Source organism: Lissotriton helveticus, chromosome 9 (assembly GCF_964261635.1).
Source record: "Lissotriton helveticus chromosome 9, aLisHel1.1, whole genome shotgun sequence".
Taxonomy (NCBI): Eukaryota; Metazoa; Chordata; class Amphibia; order Caudata; family Salamandridae; genus Lissotriton; species Lissotriton helveticus.
The window spans coordinates 507,907,397-507,930,035 of NC_136070.1; the positions used below are offsets into that span (position 1 = coordinate 507,907,397).

The 22,639-nt window shown below is 48.0% G+C and overlaps 1 protein-coding gene across 3 annotated transcripts in view; it reads right to left on the minus strand.

The window, feature by feature from the left end:
- Positions 1-22,639, minus strand: part of PCNX4 (pecanex 4) — a 355,649-nt gene that overhangs the window by 222,091 nt on the left and 110,919 nt on the right. For all 3 annotated transcript variants that reach the window (XM_078660350.1, XM_078660351.1, XM_078660352.1), the window contains exon 7: positions 9,473-9,836. In XM_078660350.1, coding sequence (XP_078516476.1) covers positions 9,473-9,836 — 364 coding nt within the window. The remainder of the gene's footprint in view (positions 1-9,472; positions 9,837-22,639) is intronic.

The window sequence follows — 22,639 nt, forward strand, 5'->3', positions numbered from 1 at the left end:
ACCACCAGGACCCCGAGCACAATTCTGCGAAGACATCACTGATTTTATCACCCCTCACGCCCTCCCCTCCGAGGACTACATTCTACTGGGAGACATCAACTTCCACCTAGAAAAGACTAATGACAGTAACACCACCACCCTGCTGGACAACCTCGCCAACCTCGGACTCAAACAACTTGTCAACACCCCCACCCACTATGCTGGGCACACGCTCGATCCAATCTTCACCTCCAGCAAGCATTATCTCCTTCGACCACACCACAGCTCTCCAGTGGACAGACCACTGCTGCGTTCACTTCAGCTACAAAAAGACTACGACCCACAACCTCCCACAACCGATTCCACGCAGAAACTGGAACAAAATCACATTCGACCAACTCTTTACATCACTACACCAAAACCCCCCTGCTAAATCATCTGACCCAAACCTTGCAGCAACCAGCCTCACCCAATGGATCACCCACAGCGCTGACAAATTAGCACCCTTGAAAAAACAACAATCCAAACAAATTAACAAAAAAGCCCCTTGGTTTAATGAAGACCTCAAAAAATCCAAGAAGTTCTGCCTCTCCCTCGAGAAAGCCTGGAGAAAAGACCGAACCACCGACAACCAGGCAGCCTTCAAGAACGCTATCCGCAAACACCACCAACTGATTCGATCCACCAAGAAATCTGCACTCAAAGACCGACTCGACAACAACGCCCAAAACAGCAAGGAACTATTCAACATCGTCAAAGAATTCACCAACCCTACCGCCGGCACGAACGACATCACCCCTTCACAAGACCTCTGCGACTCCTTAGCCTCATTCTTCCACAACAAAATAGCAGACATACATAACAGCTTCGCAAACGAAGCCGGAACCCAGTCCACCCCACCCACCTCCGAACTTAAACACCCCTCTAACAACCTCTGCGCCTGGGACCAAATCTCCACTGAAGAGACCATCCGCCTGATGAACTCCATCCACTCAGGATCACCAACTGACCCATGTCCCCACCACATTTTCAACAAAGCAGACTCCATTATCGCAACCCATCTCCGAGATGTCATCAACTGCTCCCTCAACTCCGCTACCTTCCCGGAAAGCTGGAAACACGCCGAACTCAGCGCCCTCCTGAAGAAACCCACAGCTGACCCCACTGAACTCAAGAACTACCGCCCCATCTCGCTCCTCCCTTTCCCTGCCAAAGTCATCGAGAAAGCCGTCAACAGTCAGCTCGCCGCCTTCCTCGAATCCAACAAATCCCTCGACCCCTCACAATCTGGCTTCCGAGCCAAACACAGCACCGAGACCGCCCTCATCGCAGCAACAGACGACATTCGAACACTACTGGACAACAGAGAAACTGTCGCCCTCATCCTACTCGACCTCTCCGCAGCCTTCGACACTGTCTGCCATAACACTCTTACTCAACGCCTAAGCAACGTCGGAATACAAGGAAAAGCACTGGACTGGATCATCTCGTTCCTCGCCGGAAGAACCCAGAGAGTCCGCCTCCCCCCTTTTAGATCAGAGGCCACCGAAGTCATCTGCGGCGTTCCACAAGGATCATCGCTCAGCCCCACCCTCTTCAACGTATACATGAGTCCCCTCGCCTCCATCGCACGCCAACACAACCTCAACATCATCTCCTACGCAGATGACACCCAGCTGATCCTTTCCCTCACCAATGACCCAAACACTGCCAAAACCAACCTCCACGAAGGGATGAAAGAAGTAGCCGAATGGATGAAGGACAGCCGGCTAAAACTGAACTCGGACAAAACAGAAGTCCTCATCGTAGGCTCATCCCCCTCCGCCTGGGACGACACGTGGTGGCCACCGGCCCTGGGAAATGCACCCAAACCAACGGACCACGCACGCAACCTGGGCTTCATCCTGGACTCCTCCCTCTCAATGACCAGACAAGTCAACGCCGTCTCCTCATCATGCTTCAACATACTACGCATGCTCAAAAAAATCTTCCATTGGATCCCCACCGAAACAAGAAAAACGGTCACCCACGCACTGGTTACCAGCCGACTGGACTACGGAAACACCCTCTACGCCGGAACAACGACCAAACTACAAAAGAAACTCCAACGCATTCAAAACGCCTCAGCCAGACTCATACTAGACCTCCCCCGCTGAGCTCACATCTCCGGACACCTGAAAGACCTCCACTGGCTCCCCGTCAACAAGAGAATAACATTTCGCCTCCTTACCCACGCACACAAAGCCCTCTACGACCTGGGGCCCGAATGCCTCAACACGCGTCTGTCCTTTTACAACCCCTCCCGCCAACTGCGATCATCCACTCAAGCCCTCGCCGCAATCCCACACATCCACAAATCAACAATGGGAGGAAGATCCTTCTCCTACCTAGCGGCCAAAACCTGGAACTCTCTCCCCACCCATCTCCGCCTCACTCAGAACCACCTCTCATTCAGAAAACAACTGAAAACTTGGATATTCGACATATAATAGATTATATTTTACCCCCTCCCCCTCCTCCTCAAGCGCCTTGAGACCCCCTGGGTATATGAGGCGCTATACAAATGCCGAACTTGAACTTGACTTCGGTTAATACTCTTCTGGGGGGTTATAGGGCTTAGTCCCTTGTCCCTTTGCACCTCGCATAACTAGAATACTTACTTATACTTTTAGCATTACTTTAAGCTGTGCGCCACCTTCGAAAAACCCTAGCTCTGTCCCATATCATTAGTTAGTGATAGATTCCTTACCTCAGAATATCCCCAGGCGTCAGACTGGATCCGGAAATTTTTTGCGTAGCAGTACCCATGCGCGTCGGTAGGCGTCGTCCACGGCTCTGCGTCCGTCGTCGTGATGACGTCGTCGGAGTACTTAGACGCCGCCTCCGCGTGCTGACGTCAGTTCTTATACACAGCTTTTCTGCGCCAGAAACGCAGAGCCATGATAAAATCCAACACTGGTGCCATGAAACTAGGGCCCTGAAAGGGGATGACCTTAACCCTAGATATCGGTTCGCAGAACGGGGAGGATGGGTGGGTCGGTAAGGAATCTATCACTAACTAATGTCTCTTACAGATATATCGTTACACAAGTAGTAACTTGTGCATCTGAAAGAGACACGTTAGTGATAGATTCCTTACCTTAGAATAGATACCCCAGCAATACCAACCCCGGTGGTGGGTCTGCGAACCAATAATCACACCAGAAAGTCCTGGAGGACGGAACGGCCAAAGAAGCCATCCCTCCGGACTTGGCTGTCCAGGCAGCAGTGTCTTGCGAACGTGTGCAGCGAGGCCCATGTAGCTGCCTGACAAATGTCCTGCAAGGGGACTCCCCGGCCCAGGGCAGTAGTAGTCGCTGTGGCCCGAGTGGAATGGGCCCTCAGCCCAACAGGAGGTTCCTTTTTAGCCAAAGAGTAGCATGCCTGGATGCACAACACGATCCACCGAGAGATGGTCCGTTTGTGCAACGCCCGTCCTTTCTTAGTGCCCACGTAACCAACAAAGAGTTGGTCATCCACCCGGAACTGGCGTGTGCGATCCAGATAGCATGAGAGCGCACGTTTTGGGTCCAGACGGTGGGCAAGGTGATGGACTGCCCGATGTGGAAGGCTGTGACTATCTTGGGCAGGAAAGAGGGTCTTGTCCGCAACACAACCTTGTCCGGATGGACAGAAAGGAAAGAAGGTTTGGAAGAAAGAGCCTGGAGCTCACTCACTCTCCTGGTAGAGGTGATGGCAACCAGGAAGGCAGTCTTCAGAGTAAGAAGGCGGAGAGGACAGTTATGAAGTTGCTCAAAGGGAGCGCACATCAGATAAGTAAGTACAAGGTTCAAGTCCCACTGAGGCATCACGAATGGAACAGGAGGGAACATGTGTGTGATTCCCTTCAAAAACCTATTTACAATTGGGCACTTGAACAAAGATGGCTGATCAGGTAGCCTTAAGAAGGTGGAAAGGGCAGAAAGGTAGCCCTTGATAGTGCCCAGAGCAGAGCCCTGCTGGGCAAGAGAAAGAAGAAAGAAGAGAACCTCAGAACGGGGGGGCAGAGAGTGGATCCACAGCCTTTGCTGTGCACCATGCCACAAATCTGTTCCACCTGCAGGCGTATGCCGACTTTGTGGAGGGACGACTGGCTGCCAGAATGGCATTACAGACTTCAGAAGGCAAGTCAAATGGCCTCAACTGTCGCCGCTCAATCTCCAAGCATGGAGGTGGAGACTGGATAGGTTTGGGTGGAGGACCGTCCCCTGCTGCTGCGACAGAAGGTCCTCCCGAAGAGGCAGACGAATCGGGGGATCGACAGACATGCTGAGTAGCTCTGGGTACCAATATCTTCGTGCCCAGTCCGGAGCCACAAGGATAACCTGGGCCCGGTTGTGCCTGATCTTCTTCAGCACTCTGGGCAGAAGTGGTATAGGCGGAAAGGCGTACAATAGACCGCAACTCCACTCGCGACGAAAAGCGTCTCCGAGCGAGTGCCGCCTTGGAAACTCCAACGCGCAGAACTGATGACATTGCGCGTTCTCTTCGGTGGCGAATAGATCTAACCAAGGCTCTCCCCACTGCTGAAAGAGGCCTTGCGCCACGTCCGAGTTCAGACGCCATTCGTGATCCATCATGCACTGACGGCTGAGTTCGTCCGCCCTGGCGTTCAGAGAACCTGCCAGGTGTTGAACCACCAGGGTCACGCCCTGATGTTCCAGCCACTGCCAGAGGCGCAGAGCCTACCACATGGCGGTGGTGTTGTCCGTGAACACCTGCACTACACTCCCCCGGACAGAGAGGAGGAATGCCTTCAGTGCAAGCCGGATCGCCCGCAGCTCCAGAAGGTTGATATGGAGCTGGGACTACGCCGGAGACCAGAGGCCTCTGATCTCCGCCTCTCCCATGTGGCCCCCCCAGCCCTGGAGGGACGCGTCCGTCACAACTACGTGCTCCGGTTGGGGTAGGGAGAGGGATCTGCCGCTGACCCAATCGCGGTCCGTGAGCCACCACTGCAACTGTCTTGCAGTGCCCTCCGAGATCAAGACATGGTCGGACAAGTTGCCCTGATGCTGGGCCCACTGAAACTTCAGGTCCCACTGCAGAGCCCGCATTCGCCACCGGGCGTGATGCACCAGAAGGATGCAGGAGGCCATCAGCCCCAAAAGCTGCAGCGTCAACCTGACCGAGACTCGGGACAAAGGCTGAAAGATCGGAATCAGAGCCTGAATATCCCAAATCCACTGTTCAGGAGGATAAACCCGAAACTGTGCCGAGTCTAGAAACACTCCGATGAAGAGGAGCTTCTGAGAGGGACACAGGTGTGACTTCGGCACATTGATGGAGAACCCCAGCAGGTGCAGGAGGTCGGCCGTAGTCTGGAGGTGGCTGACGACTGTCTGGGGCGAGTCCGACTTCAACAACCAGTCGTCGAGGTAGGGGAAGACTGAAACCCCTAACCTGCGCAGATGAGCTGCGACCACCGCCATCACTTTCGTGAACACCCGTGGGGCGCAGGTCAGGCCGAAGGGGAGCTCGGTAAACTGAAAGTGCTCGTGGCCTACCGTGAACCGCAGGTAACGCCGGTGGGCCGGCAGGACGGAGATGTGAAAATAAGCGTGCTGCAAGTCCAACGCTACCATCCAGTCTCCAGGGTCTAGGGCAGCTAAGACCTGAGCCAATGTCAGCATCTTGAACTTCTCCTTCCGGAGGAAGCCGTTGACGTTCTGCAGGTCCAAGATAGGGCGTAGGCCCCCTTTGCCCTTCTTGGGTACCAGAAAGTAGTGGGAGTAACAACCACACCCTACTTCTAGCCCAGGAACGCGCTCGATGGCCCCCTTGGCCAAGAGGGTCGTAACTTCCTCTTGTAGAAGTCTCAAGTGACCCCCCGACACGCGGTGGCACTGCGGTGGCATGGCTGGAGGGGACGCCTCGAAGGGGAGGGAGTAGCCCCTTCGGACGATTTGCAGCACCCACCTGTCCGAAGTGAGAGTGCGCCAGTGGTGGTGGCGATGGCGAACCCTGCCCCCCACTGGCGTCACATGGGCCTGAAAGCACCGACTAGGAGGGTTTCGAGGCGGATGCTGCCGGGGTAGGTGTGGACTGGCCTCGCCGTTGTCCCCGACCACTGCCACAGCGGTTTCCATGTCCGCCACCGCGCTGGATGGTAGTCTGCGGCTGGCAGAACGTGTGGGGGCGCCCCTTCCTTGGCCACGAAAGGAGCGAAAGGCAGCCGTTTGCTGGCGCGAGGCCGAGAGGCCCAAGGACTTGGCCGTAGCCCTGGAGTCCTTAAAGCGCTCAAGCGCATGGTCTGCCTTGTGGCCAAAGAGGCGACGGCCATCGAACGGCATGTCCATGAGTGTGTTTTGGACATCAGCCGAGAAGTTGGCAGATCTCAACCAGGCGTGGCAACGTATCGCCACCGTCGTTGACATCGTTCTGCCAAGTGAATAAATAGTGTCCAGCGAACACCGGATGGAATAACGCACAGCATCTCGACCCTCCACAAGGGCTTGACCGAGTGTAGCCCGAACCTCCACCGGGCATTCTGGCAGCACGTCCGCGACCATATCCCACAGAGAGTGGGTGTAGCGGCCCAAGAGGCATGCGGTATTGACTGACCGCAATCCTAAACTCAGGGAGGAGAATACTCTCTTTCCGTATTGCTCGTACCTCTTGGATTCCCGGTCGGGGAGCCGACAGGAATGCGGTCTGGGAATTAGAGGCCTGGATGACCAGGCTCTCAGGAGTAGGGTGGGTAGACAGAAAGCAAGGGTCGCCCGGAGCCGGGCAGTGGCGCCTGGCCATGTTCCTATCCACAGGCTGACCTGTGGCGGGCTTGGACCAAGTGCCCAGAAGAACGTCTGATAGGGCCTCATTAAACGGCAGCAGAGGCTCGGCCGAGCTTGCCTGCGGTTTAAGGACCTCAGTGAGGAGGTTAGTCCTCACGGCCGCGACGGGGAGCTCAAGGCCCAAGGCCTTGGAAGCCCTCATCAGCACCACACTATAGGCAGCCCCCTCCTCCGTAGCAACGCTAGGAGGGGAAACAAAACCAGTGTCGGGCGAAGTGTCCAGACCACAGGCATCCCCAAGCTCTCCTGTCCAGTCCGTAGAATTCTGACACTCGCGTGCCAGAGGGTCCTCAGACCCCTCCCAGTCTCCCTTGTCACCCATCGCCTGGTACTCAGGCACAAAGGATGGGGCCGGGTCATAGAAATAGAAATCTCCCATCGGCGTCGAGAGCGGCGCCACTCCGACGCCGGACCCAAACTAGGGTAGGACCAGGGACAGCGTCGTCCTGGGACGGCGCCGGGGGCGACACCCTTGGGGCCGGTGAGGTCGACCGGCGGCGACTCGGAACCGGATCCAGTGGGACCGAAGCACCCGGCCCGCGTGGGGACCCAGTCGGGACCGCTTGGCCCAAAAGCGCCGCGGAACCAGATGGAGGAGCGAGCGACCTCATGGCCATGAGGAAGTCATCAATCTCCCCCGGCGTCGCGTTCTGCCCAGGGACCGGCGGGTATGGAGCAGGCCGCGACACCTGCGGCTCCAGCGGAGCCGCGTGGGCGGTGTCGCCCGAACCTCCGGCCGCATCGCGCGAGCGTCGGGGGGAGTCAGAAGAGCGATGACGTCTCTTCGACTTCTTGTGCTTACCTGAGGAGCCCGAAGACCGTGGACGACTCCCGGAGCCACGGTGACTCCGACCCCGCGACCGGTAGCTCGACCTCCTTGTGGACCGGGACCTCGAGCGGCGCAGGCCGACTGCCGGAGCTCGAGTCGCTTGCGGGACCGCTCCCGTCTAGCCCTAGACGTCAGGGCTCGACAGTCGGAGCAGGCCTTGTCGTCGTGGTCGAGGCCTAGGCAATGAAGACAAGGGCGATGGGGGTGGGTAACCGACATCAGTCGGTCGCAGTCGGCGCAGGGTTTGAACCCGGGCATCCCTACCGGCACCGCCGGAGTCGTACAGACTTCGAAACAGATCAAAAATGATCGAAAAAGTTTAGTCAAAAATAGACTAAGGGTACCACTTTTTCCCGGATCAGCGCTTGCTGGCGCGGAAAAAAGAATAACTGACGTCAGCACGCGGAGGCGGCGTCTAAGGACTCCGAAGACGTCATCACGGCACCCACGACGCAGACGACGGACGCGGAGCCGCGGACGACGCGCATGGGTACTGCTACGCAAAAAAATTCCGGATCCAGTCTGACGCCTGGGGATATTCTAAGGTAAGGAATCTATCACTAACGTGTCTCTTTCAGATACAATTCTTCCTACGTACCGTCTTCGTAGCTGAAATAATTTCCCCTTCATGTTTCACTTAACTTTATGCTGACAACACTCAACTTGTCTTTCTAAATCCCCTCAAAACCCATTTCCTAAACTGCCTGATGGCCATTTGCCATTTGATGGCTCTCTGCTAATTTATTCTGAGGTCCTCCAAACTCAGGTGACTAACTTAACAGTTCTTACCCTTTTCAATCTTCCTATCACCCACCTCCGAGTACCGACACCAGGTATGATGGCTAGCAACTAAAAACGGGGTCTTTTATATAATATTTAACGTACTCTTCAAAAAGATCCGAAGCACTTCTCAGATACACCTTACCAACACGCTCCCCAGTTACGCCCTCACCAGATACCTATGATCTCCCAATTAGTACTCATATACACCACCCAAACCCCTCCTCATGCCACATACAGATTCTGGCGTTTTCATCTCCAGAATTCGTGACACCCGATCTCACTTTCTATATAAAAAAGAAAAACAAGCTATTAAATTGTTTATAAACTGCAGGTAATCTCCTCCCACTTGTCACTTATGAACTAGCTCTAAGAACTCCTCTCTCCAACTGGAGAGCCACTGTGGTGGTGGATCTTTCGAACCATCCCTTAGTTCCTTGATTCCCCAGCCTACTAACTCTATAACCTATTCTGCTCAACAGGAACCACCAACCACCGTGAACTACAGTGTATAATGAGGGCAGTATTTGTCAATGGTGGGCTTGAGCACAACTTTAGCAGGTATTAATTACCCTCTGCAACATTTCTATGCAGCATTGATACCGTAGTAGAGCACCGCTTCCTCGTGTTGGTTGTAAAAAATGACCAAACCCCTGACCTGTAAAAAGGCAAATCACCACTTAAAAGAAGCAGTCTGACTCAAAGTTCCTTCACAAATGGCAAGGAGTAAACTCAGGAGTGATACGTAAATTTGGTATTATGAAGTTTACCTGGTTGGGAGAGGATTTACATCTACAGATCTGCCTTGAATATTTTAACTTAACAAAAAAGTAACAAATGGACCTAAGTACATGTGGTCAGAATCCGGTATTGTCGATTCTTGCAAAAAATGTGTTGGGGAGAACAAAAAAAGTCATAACTTACTCACCACCTTGTGCATTGCTTATTTATGAATAGGGTGGTTAGTCATTCATTTAATGTCTTCACTGGATTATTTATTAGAATATTAGGGGTTACATTTATTTAAAAAAAAAAAAGAATGTTTACATACCTAGGCAGCCAGTTGTGAGTGCAGACTGTAGAGCAGCAACTAGACTTGGAGTAATTTGCTTGTAGTAGACAGTATCTGTGCAAACACAGGCTGAGGCACCCACTGCTCCGGGCCAGCTTTTAATGGGTCGTGGAAACCCAACCACGAACACTGGAAGAGTGAAGAGCGCCAGTAAAGGTGAAGACAGTGCAGATGATAGAATTACGAAGGTCAAGACGATGGGGAAGAAGATAATGTTGAGTGTAATAAGACTGGGTGATGATTTACGCCGTTGCTTCTTCTCTGTCCACGATGTCAAGAAAACAGTTACTGCGAACTGCAATTTAGAGATCAACTGACAGAGGCGATCCCGAATTAATGCCACCTGTAGGGATTAAAATAAAGAACCAGCATATCATTTGTTCTTGTAGTACACTGCATTGCCGAACTACTATTTTTGTAGACTTAGTGATTGTTGCAACTAATGATGGGACAAAGTTAGTCTCTATGCCAACAGCCATCTGATTTTCAATGTGTCATTGAACTTTACATACAAGTAGCTCTTTAATCAAATTGAAAACATTTCACTCAGTGAAAAAGCGTAATAAGCTGCTCTGCCCCACTACATATAACAAACAACATTTGTTTATCTTTGTAAAATGACCAGGCCTGCTATTAGAAAGGAACTACAGAGAGAATCATTTTTTCTGTATCAAAAAGAAATCCGCTACCCAAGATACCCAACCCAGGATGGATATTCAAACAGCTTAATAAACTGATAAAATGCAATATTTAAATGTTTGATTTCTGTCCCATTCCCGTGTGGCCAACGAAGCAAGGTTAAGAGTCAAGGTATGTTCAGGAATGGTAAACTTTCAAAATGCATTTTAAACACCACAGATGATTTAAAAACGGTCAGTGGTAATGGTGTGTTTGTCTATGTATGCACTTTGATTATTTTAAAAAGACTCAGGATGGAGTTCCCCTTCAAGGATCTATTTAGTGAATTGAAGTACACTTTACAAGGAGGATGCGATGTAAACCAATACTTGCATTAATGTCGGACTTTATAATCAACACATTTCTTAGAAAGTTATCTCCATGCCCCTCTGAATTCTAACAAATTCTTTTGTAATGTAAGTTTAAGCATACAGTGGTTTGATTCCATCGTAATGGATTTTTCCCATGTACTTCGTGCGTTATCATTCATGAAAATTTCTGATAAAGAAATTATCATCTGTGACCAAAAAATGAAGATAGACAAAACAATAGTTGGTGAACAATTCATTAGTGATGTAATAAAACAAAATTGAAGAAACCAGTGGTTCAAGTGGTAAAACAGGGTAGGGAACTATTCCTGGAGATACACGATTTGACGACTTGAGACTACATACGATTTAAAAGACACTTGAAAAAATAGCGGTTCTTTGAGATGTTGGGAGTTTAGCTTGTTTAGGGATGACTGTGGGAGACAGTATACGAGAAACCACAGAGAAGAAAGTATGATGCCATATTGTGTGGAGGAGGAAAAATAACCGCTGGGAAAATGCTGAGATGAATTCATATTATTTTCTTCGAAGTGGACTCAATGTTTGCAGCACTGAATGCCGAAGTGGGTGAGACTAAATAAATGTGTTCAAGCACAAGGCTAAAGTGAGTGGGGATTTAGCTAAGAACTTGGATAAAATTGAGATATTTGGCTACAACTGAACAGTTGTCTATGACTGTACTTGGAGCGAATTAGTCAGCATATGATAGCTGTCAATGTTATTAGCATTTGACAACACGTTGCCTTTGCAAGTAAATTACAATGACAATAAAAGTTTTTAAGTTAAGATGAAAAATGCTTGTCACCAGTAATAATGGTGTGATAACTTATGAAATATTACAGTATGACCGATTCACACACATCTTGCCAATAATTACATGGCTTGCAGTTGCAGCACATTACCCCTGTCCAGCTAAATGAAAGAGAGGGACACAATGTGTGAGATTCGGAACTTACTTGAAGATGATTGACGCTTCATAATTATTTAATAAAATGAATAGTGATTCTGAAACAGACTCTAAACCATAAAGAATAAGTGGGCATTTTATTTTTAGTACCACTAACATGTAGAACTCAATATTAAAGCAAGATGTTCAAGCAAAGAGGTGTCTATGTGCTAGTATAATTATGCTGAACACTGAAGCCAACATATTGCGGTGAACAGTATTCTGTGCTCACCAGAGTGGCGCTCATTTAGATGGGCCCAAAATCATTAGTATCTCCAATCGTTATTTGCTAGTTTTTAAACTTGATAAACACAAATTAACTTTCATGTTCCAGGAGAAACGGTACATATTGATGCACACAAATGAATGGAAGTAATTTCAATATATTCTTTAATTGAAAAGACATGAACAGAATTTTAAAAAGGGAAATATGGCTTACTTGGGTGACCTCTAGATCAAGAATAACACAGTTGAGTAACACGGAGGATTAACAGATTTTTTTAAGTGAGTTGAGTGGATTTAACTTCTGTGGACTTTCTAGGGTTTGAGAGAACTCTTGGTGACAAACTACAGAAAAAGAAGGCTGAAGCTCTATTTAAATTGAAAGACTCAATATTTAAAGGGCAGACACGTCTTTCCGGCGGTGGCAACTGCAATAAGAAGTTCTTCAACAGCTAAGGGCCTCGTTGCGATCTTGGTGGATGGGATACTCTGTCCCAAACGTGACGGATATCCCGTCCCCTGTATTACAAGTTCCATTGGATAAAATGGTATTGTAATTTGGCGGACGGGATATCCATCACGTTCACGTTTGTGAGTAACCCTGTCGGCCAAGATAGTAATCAGACTATGGAACGAGCTCAAACTGCAAGCAGGTGGGAAGACAAAAACAAAAGGCTTTGCATGAGCTCCCTGCTTTCCACATCAAGTGGTAACTTAGGCATTATAAGTACCCGTCCTTCATGCTTTATCAAAAATGAAACCAATACAAATAATGACTGCATATTCCAACAAGACAAGAACTGAGCAGAAGTTTGACTGAAGTAGAATATTATGAATTGGATCTAGGTGCTCCAACTGTTCATTAGCTTTGTACCATTTGAGAAGGCCAAATAATTCAATTGGATCGCGTATTTTATTTCCAAATCCTCCTGTGAGTAATCTCAATAAAGGAATATTCTGTTGATATTGGGTACTGTTAAAGTGAAAATAGCATGGTCGTTCAGGAACAGGCTAATTTGTACAACTGTATCATGTTCCACCCACTTAAGCAGTGTGACGTTGAAGATCACTATGATAAGCCTATGCGTTGAAGCCTCAAAATGTAAACAGTGATCAGTGCAGAGACATGCCTCTTGACTTCACAAATGAATAGAGTTTCTATTTTTAAAACGGTGAATGAAATGAGAAAAAGGCCTTTTTATGTCAGTGACTGTGCAACAGCATCGGTAAGTTGAGATGAACCGTGAAGGCCATTAACCATTCTGGAACGGCTAAAGGAAAAGAAAGGAGAGTCTCTCCTTTAAAGTAGGAAGGCCACAAAAAGGGATGAGCAATCCCTAATCAAGGCACCCTACATACCAGTAAGTGAGTCTGGCTGACAATTTGCCATTCAATGGGCAAGCAAGGTTTCTGAGGCAAGACAGAGGGTCAGGTTTCAGTCTATTAACGGCTACCATTTCAGTTCTCCAGTGGACAGTCATGGAGATCCCGATAAGGCCCTAATGGCCCTCTGTTGCCCTTTCAGGCAAGTCAATGGGATAGAGAGTAGAGAGTAGAAAGGAAAGGGAAGAAAAGAAAAGAAGTCTGGCAGCTCCGGTGGCTGGGGGACAGGCGGGTGGTTAGAGGGAACCCTACTGGGCCTAAACTCTGTTTTCTTTTCAGGGGTCCGGCCCCTTGACAACCCGGAACAACAAGTGGAATAGCTACTTTTAGAGGAACTCTATAATACATCAACCTTCCCCAGTTCTTACTCTTGGAAATAAAGGCACTGGAAGAAGGATATTCTGAATAACCAGACTCACTGAATGCTCCCCTAACAGAAAAGGAGAAATTTGAGGCGTAAAATACTTTTAAAGAGCTGGGTTTCAAATGAAATTCCCACAACAGAAGAAACTCTAGGAATAAGAGTACTTCTGTATGAGCTACGCAAGATGACTAATAAAGAGCACTATATCTCTGTACCATATGTTGCAATCCTCCTAAGCACTTGCACCCCATCTCGAGTGAATGATTTAACTGGGTTACTAATGGTTAAGTTCTCACTTTTTGTAATCTCCAATAAAACATAGATGTAAACTTTTCAGTAATTCAAAAATATAGCATTATGAAGTTTCCATTTTGTCAAAAAAGGTTAATCAAATTCTGTTGCATCTATTTTCCTACAAATTTTCGGTTTTGCTCATTTGGGGACTTACCATCGGTTTCTGCTCTCAATATGAAACAAACATTACCTAGTTAAATCGTTTATTTTTACTTCCTTTCACATTTAACAGTCTCTCCCATGTGGTTTCCCCTTTTCTTGCTAAAACTGAAAAACATATGGAATATGCTCGAGTAGTTTGGCCTTCTTCTTGGTAGTATGAGATTTGCTGATGGAAACCGTTTAGTTTCCGAAAATCCTGCAACTTAGGTTTGTGTAGACTTCACAAAATGCTAACCATTATATCATTACTATTTCAGACACTCCTTGAGTACGAGACAATGTATTCCTTTTCTGCTTTTATTTACATGCTCTGGATAATGATTTGAAGCCCCAGAAAAGGTTCCATTAGCATCACTAACAATACATCACCCTGCTGTGTTCGGTCTGGAGTTTGCCGCATGTCTGCAAAATAACATTTCCAGAAGTCCAGATTTCAGTCTTCGCAAGGCCAGCTTTTATACTTATTGTTAGATTTAAACAACCTCCTGTCTCATAATGGAGAAAATATTTTGTTTTGGAAACATAAATGTCAAACTAAATGCACTTATCTTAAAGTTGGCTTGGTTACTTTTCACCTGTGTAGTGGCCATTTTTGGCCCTACCAATATTGGTAGAGGCAATGCCCTAATAAACATCTATAAGCGGACGTTTTACATTAGATTAGCTCCTCTTTTGCACTGAATTTAATAATGGTTTCAACTGAATTGTTACTCCGTAACAATGAATAGAATACGACTCTGGAGATGGTACAAGGGGGACAGAGGCCTAACACAAAGAAACGAGGTGGGATTAGTGCCCCAGAATAATCTGGTACTCAAGGCACGTGTCAAACTTGGATGCATTTAAAGGAGAAAGCATACAGTTTGATGTGGATTCTCCTGGATGAATATATATATATATATATATATATATATATATATATATATATATATATATATATATATATATATATCCCCTCAAGCACAGTGCACTCTTAGTAGGTTTATTTGTAGAGAAAAGCTTCATTGAATCACATGTACACAGCAGATAGTCTCTCCTCTGAAGGACACGCTTTTGCGATTTTTATGTCCAGAGTTGCACTTAGGCAGTGCAGTCTTGGAGTTGGAATTTGGGTGAAGTTTTCATCATTGACCTGGAGACCTAAAGATTGGAGGGTCTTGATTCAAATATGGTAATGTTTCTTAGCTTGATCTGGATAGGAGCTTTTACTAGCCAGTCGTCTAGGTATGGATAGATGAATATGCTTTTCCTTCATAAGGCTGCTGCTACGAAGGTCATGCACTTAAAAAATGTGCGAGGAGATGATTTCAGGCCGAATAGTAGCACCATGTACTAGTAATGCTTGAATGCCACTTTAAACTTCAGAAACTTCTGATGCTTCCCTGCAATTGAGATATGGAAATAGGCATCTTGAAGGTCAATGAAACACATCCAGTCCCCCTGATGGAGCTGAGGGCATATCTAGCTGGGGGTATATCTGGTGGAGAGCCTTTGCTGATGACAAGAGGTTTTTGATGGTGGAACTGCCAGAGGCGGGGACTTGAAACAACGCGAGTACCCATTCTCTACAATATTCAGCACCCAAATGTCGCTCGTGATGTTGCACCACTCGTTTAGATGTTTGGTGATACTCCCCCTCACCCCACTGGAGTGGGTAAATGCAACGGGGGAAACGATGCCTCATTGTTTGTCTAGTGTCTTGGAGATAGCTGGTGGTTGTCTATTAGCTCCTCATCTACACGTTGATCTGCACGGCTGGTAGTGAGATTTGGGTTGTTGGTGGTGTTGTTAGAGTGGAACTATCAGTAGGCGACCCCAGGGCAAGCCACTCTATGCGGAGAAAAGAGAACCAGGAGGCAATAATGGTCTTCGTTAGATCAATTTTATTTCTCTGATATAATTCTTTGGAATGAGTCAGAGTGCTCCGGTTGTACACTCTGCTTCTGTTCGGCGCAATAGAGGATCCGGCCAGGGTACTCGCCGTTTTCCACAGAGAACTGGGAGGGTATTGTAGTGTAGTTCCTATATTCCCAATAGGCTACACACATTGGAATAATATATCCTATAGATATGATGTAGGACTTAGGTCAGTAGGTCTCTATCAAATATACTAAACTTAATTGTGAGTGCCAGCTAGCTCAGAGGTCACTAGAAACGTTCTTGAATTTACAAGAAGGGATTAGTTTCTGACAACCGCATAAACATGACAACTTTGTTTCCCTAGGACTGGAATAACGATCTTCAGAGTCGTGGAAACAATAGATAAGTATTTCACTCAGCCAATCGTGCATGCTTCGTTTCTACAGAGTTTGAAGAGAAATAGTGAGACGGGCGTTTTCAATAAAAGGTTTTTGAAAACAGTATTCTTTCTCATGCAAGAGAGGTGAACTGCTACAATCGTTAGACAGAATGCAAAGTATAATGCCTACAGCGAGAAAAGTATTATGAAATAATACTGTAATAGCATTGTATGGTTTCTAAGCCATATAAAAATACATACATAAATAACACAGGCTAAAATACTCAACTGGTGCTTCTAAAATCCGCCTACCTCAATGTACCTAACCTAGGTCTAGCATGAGGGAAGAAGTGAGTATGGTCTTTAGCATAGGTTTAGTTTTTGCCAAGAATCTACCAAAGGTTTCTCTAGGTTCTAATCAGCTCCATACCTTAGAATGAAGGAGGTCTGGTATCTCTGTCTGGGGACTCGATTTCCCAACACCCTGCAAGGGGAGTCAGGAACACTAGAGCTAGATTTCTCAGCAGAGGAGGGTAGCTTCCTGATCAGTGCGTCAGCTGGAGAGTCGGCTTCCTTCGGCACTTGCTGTAGCGAGCTGCGTCGGGCAAGTAGGTCGTCGAACTGCTCCGAACCACCGTGCTTTACCATAGCAAGTGAAGGTATATTTATACCTTGAAGGTGTTTAGGAATGCCAGCTTTGACGTAAAGTCGGGCATATGAACGTCATGGATGAATCCCTAAGGAATAGTTGTTCATGCATAATAGTGAGTTTCTTGGAGAAATCAATATCCAGGCTAGGGGAAGTCCCTTCTGCTTAAGAGTATGGTTTTCCAAGAAATCAGTGTGAAGTTTGAATAACGGATGGAAGTAGCCATGCCTGTATTTGGGTAGCATGGGCTATGCCTAAATTAGGGCTTGATGTCTATGCCTATATAAGATCAATATGGATTGTACCTATATAAGAGCATGAATCGGGGGAAATTGATTTGGAATCTAAAATGCCATACAACAGTATGAGGAAAGGAAAAAAACAACAAAAATGCCATGAATCAGTGGATTAACCGTTTTTCTTAGAGTTGACTTGGGAGGGGGGTCAGTGAGGGATCACCACATTCCGTCACCTGGTGCAGCCCCGATGTAACGGTGTCCTCCCTCTAAGTGCCTCTCTTTCCCACCCAGTGCCACGAGAACCCCTGTATACGGCGCCGTACCTTTTCCAGCCACACTCCTCCAGGAGAGTAGCAGGGCGTCATGTGGTCACGTTGGCCTCCTGGCTTCTCCTTTGCGTCCTGGATATCGGCATCGGACAGCTTCTCAGGAACCCCCCCCCCGACAGTTCTCCCAGACCGCTGCTTCCTTCTTTGGCTCTTGGGTCTCTCACGTTTCCTCGCTCACGGGTTCCTCAGATCGGAAATCCTCTTCCTCTTTCTTCGTCATTGCTGCTTCGGATAGGACGGCTGACGATGATGTCAATGGACAGAACTCCTCCTTCCAGACAGCATATGGAGTCTTAAAGGGATATTCCTCAGCCTGCGTGTGAAGCATCAGAACCTCAGGTTCGACATGCAGTGGGGCATACATCGCCAGTTCGTTCTCTGGCTACTGACAGGGACCCTGTGAGGGGCTTGAACCCTTGGATGGTACAGACACCTGTCATAAGGCCTGTACCGTCGGCGGAACTCCTTCCGTTTTACTAGGCCGACGGCTTAGAGTATGTCCAACTCAGTTTTAATTTTTGCCATCTCATCATCTGTGTGGGAGCTAAACAATGAGTTACCATTGAAAGGAAGATTAAGGATGTGTTACTGTGTCTTTGGCTTCAGGCCTGTAAGACAAAGTCATGATCAGCATCTGGCACATATGCCATATGAACATCTGTGCACCTCAAGGTCAGAGCCATCTGCCACCACGCTAATTATTTGGTTAGCAACTAAACCTCCTTCTTGCAGGAAAGCTTTGAAGTACTGCGTGTCTTCCCTGGAAATCTTTTCTGTAAATCTGGCTGGTGAGTCCCAGAGTAATACAAAAAGGAGCAGAGAGGGAAGTACGGGTAACAATGGGATAGCCCTCCACTCTATTCAAGTAAATATCAAAAAATCCCTGTACCCTGGACATAGATGAGTGTTCTTTTAGTAGGCATGAGAAGTTACGTAATTGGAAGAACAACTGTTTCAATCCAAACTCACCCCCTCTATATTTGACGTTGGGTGTATTTTCTCTAATGCCTATCTGTCCACAACCGATACAGAAAAGGGGGTGGTGATGAACAGAGTGTCTGAATTAAGCAGACCACTCTTACCCAGTCCAAAGATCAGGGCTTGATCCATCACCGTTATTTATCTCACTGCCCCATCCCAGCTCAGAACCTGGCTATATGCAAATTAGTCTGTCCCTGGCCCAGTGCATCATGGGAACAGGGCAGACCAAACTACCAAGCCAATTCTTCACCAGAAAGGAGACAAGCTACCGGGGACCGGTTTCTGGCATTTCAGCCTCTTCGGCCCGGCTTGCTTGAATCCTGATGGAGCAGTGAGAAAGGGACTCATGTCTGAGTATACCCTGCCACACCTATAGTGGCCAAAAACGATTCAGAAAAGGGGGTGGTGATGAACAGAGTGTCTGAATTGGTAGTTTAGTTTGTCCTGTTCCCATCATGCACTGGGACAGGAACAGACTAATTTGCATATAGCCAAGTTCTGAGCTGGGATGGTGCAGTGAGCTAAAAAACGGTGATGGATCAAGCCCTGATCTTTGGACTGGGTAAGAGTGGTCTGCTTAATTCAGGCACTCTGTTCATCACCACCCCCTTTTCTGAATCATTTTGTCCACCATAAGCGTGGAAGGGTATACTCAGATGTGAGTCCCTTGCTCATTGCACCATCAGGATTCAAGCAAGCCGGGCCGACGACGCCTGAAATGGCAGAAACCGGTCCCCGGAAGCTTGTTTCCTTCCCAGTATAAGAATTGGCTTGGTAGTTTAGTTTGTCCTGTTCCCATCATGCACTGGGACAGGAACAGACTAATTTGCATATAGCCAAGTTCTGAGCTGGGATGGTGCAGTGAGCGAAAAAACGGTGATGGATCAAGCCCTGATCTTTGGACTGGGTAAGAGTGGTCTGCTTAATTCAGGCACTCTGTTCATCACCACCCCCTTTTCTGAATCATTTTGTCCACCATAAGCGTGGAAGGGTATACTCAGATGTGAGTCCCTTGCTCATTGCACCATCAGGATTCAAGCAAGCCGGGCCGACGACGCCTGAAATGGCAGAAACCGGTCCCCGGAAGCTTGTTTCCTTCCCAGTATAAGAATTGGCTTGGTAGTTTAGTTTGTCCTGTTCCCATCATGCACTGGGACAGGAACAGACTAATTTGCATATAGCCAAGTTCTGAGCTGGGATGGTGCAGTGAGCTAAAAAACGGTGATGGATCAAGCCCTGATCTTTGGACTGGGTAAGAGTGGTCTGCTTAATTCAGGCACTCTGTTCATCACCACCCCCTTTTCTGAATCATTTTGTCCACCATAAGCGTGGAAGGGTATACTCAGATGTGAGTCCCTTGCTCATTGCACCATCAGGATTCAAGCAAGCCGGGCCGACGACGCCTGAAATGGCAGAAACCGGTCCCCGGAAGCTTGTTTCCTTCCCAGTATAAGAATTGGCTTGGTAGTTTAGTTTGTCCTGTTCCCATCATGCACTGGGACAGGAACAGACTAATTTGCATATAGCCAAGTTCTGAGCTGGGATGGTGCAGTGAGCTAAAAAACGGTGATGGATCAAGCCCTGATCTTTGGACTGGGTAAGAGTGGTCTGCTTAATTCAGGCACTCTGTTCATCACCACCCCCTTTTCTGAATCATTTTGTCCACCATAAGCGTGGAAGGGTATACTCAGATGTGAGTCCCTTGCTCATTGCACCATCAGGATTCAAGCAAGCCGGGCCGACGACGCCTGAAATGGCAGAAACCGGTCCCCGGAAGCTTGTTTCCTTCCCAGTATAAGAATTGGCTTGGTAGTTTAGTTTGTCCTGTTCCCATCATGCACTGGGACAGGAACAGACTAATTTGCATATAGCCAAGTTCTGAGCTGGGATGGTGCAGTGAGCTAAAAAACGGTGATGGATCAAGCCCTGATCTTTGGACTGGGTAAGAGTGGTCTGCTTAATTCAGGCACTCTGTTCATCACCACCCCCTTTTCTGAATCATTTTGTCCACCATAAGCGTGGAAGGGTATACTCAGATGTGAGTCCCTTGCTCATTGCACCATCAGGATTCAAGCAAGCCGGGCCGACGACGCCTGAAATGGCAGAAACCGGTCCCCGGAAGCTTGTTTCCTTCCCAGTATAAGAATTGGCTTGGTAGTTTAGTTTGTCCTGTTCCCATCATGCACTGGGACAGGAACAGACTAATTTGCATATAGCCAAGTTCTGAGCTGGGATGGTGCAGTGAGCTAAAAAACGGTGATGGATCAAGCCCTGATCTTTGGACTGGGTAAGAGTGGTCTGCTTAATTCAGGCACTCTGTTCATCACCACCCCCTTTTCTGAATCATTTTGTCCACCATAAGCGTGGAAGGGTATACTCAGATGTGAGTCCCTTGCTCATTGCACCATCAGGATTCAAGCAAGCCGGGCCGACGACGCCTGAAATGGCAGAAACCGGTCCCCGGAAGCTTGTTTCCTTCCCAGTATAAGAATTGGCTTGGTAGTTTAGTTTGTCCTGTTCCCATCATGCACTGGGACAGGAACAGACTAATTTGCATATAGCCAAGTTCTGAGCTGGGATGGTGCAGTGAGCTAAAAAACGGTGATGGATCAAGCCCTGATCTTTGGACTGGGTAAGAGTGGTCTGCTTAATTCAGGCACTCTGTTCATCACCACCCCCTTTTCTGAATCATTTTGTCCACCATAAGCGTGGAAGGGTATACTCAGATGTGAGTCCCTTGCTCATTGCACCATCAGGATTCAAGCAAGCCGGGCCGACGACGCCTGAAATGGCAGAAACCGGTCCCCGGAAGCTTGTTTCCTTCCCAGTATAAGAATTGGCTTGGTAGTTTAGTTTGTCCTGTTCCCATCATGCACTGGGACAGGAACAGACTAATTTGCATATAGCCAAGTTCTGAGCTGGGATGGTGCAGTGAGCTAAAAAACGGTGATGGATCAAGCCCTGATCTTTGGACTGGGTAAGAGTGGTCTGCTTAATTCAGGCACTCTGTTCATCACCACCCCCTTTTCTGAATCATTTTGTCCACCATAAGCGTGGAAGGGTATACTCAGATGTGAGTCCCTTGCTCATTGCACCATCAGGATTCAAGCAAGCCGGGCCGACGACGCCTGAAATGGCAGAAACCGGTCCCCGGAAGCTTGTTTCCTTCCCAGTATAAGAATTGGCTTGGTAGTTTAGTTTGTCCTGTTCCCATCATGCACTGGGACAGGAACAGACTAATTTGCATATAGCCAAGTTCTGAGCTGGGATGGTGCAGTGAGCTAAAAAACGGTGATGGATCAAGCCCTGATCTTTGGACTGGGTAAGAGTGGTCTGCTTAATTCAGGCACTCTGTTCATCACCACCCCCTTTTCTGAATCATTTTGTCCACCATAAGCGTGGAAGGGTATACTCAGATGTGAGTCCCTTGCTCATTGCACCATCAGGATTCAAGCAAGCCGGGCCGACGACGCCTGAAATGGCAGAAACCGGTCCCCGGAAGCTTGTTTCCTTCCCAGTATAAGAATTGGCTTGGTAGTTTAGTTTGTCCTGTTCCCATCATGCACTGGGACAGGAACAGACTAATTTGCATATAGCCAAGTTCTGAGCTGGGATGGTGCAGTGAGCTAAAAAACGGTGATGGATCAAGCCCTGATCTTTGGACTGGGTAAGAGTGGTCTGCTTAATTCAGGCACTCTGTTCATCACCACCCCCTTTTCTGAATCATTTTGTCCACCATAAGCGTGGAAGGGTATACTCAGATGTGAGTCCCTTGCTCATTGCACCATCAGGATTCAAGCAAGCCGGGCCGACGACGCCTGAAATGGCAGAAACCGGTCCCCGGAAGCTTGTTTCCTTCCCAGTATAAGAATTGGCTTGGTAGTTTAGTTTGTCCTGTTCCCATCATGCACTGGGACAGGAACAGACTAATTTGCATATAGCCAAGTTCTGAGCTGGGATGGTGCAGTGAGCTAAAAAACGGTGATGGATCAAGCCCTGATCTTTGGACTGGGTAAGAGTGGTCTGCTTAATTCAGGCACTCTGTTCATCACCACCCCCTTTTCTGAATCATTTTGTCCACCATAAGCGTGGAAGGGTATACTCAGATGTGAGTCCCTTGCTCATTGCACCATCAGGATTCAAGCAAGCCGGGCCGACGACGCCTGAAATGGCAGAAACCGGTCCCCGGAAGCTTGTTTCCTTCCCAGTATAAGAATTGGCTTGGTAGTTTAGTTTGTCCTGTTCCCATCATGCACTGGGACAGGAACAGACTAATTTGCATATAGCCAAGTTCTGAGCTGGGATGGTGCAGTGAGCTAAAAAACGGTGAT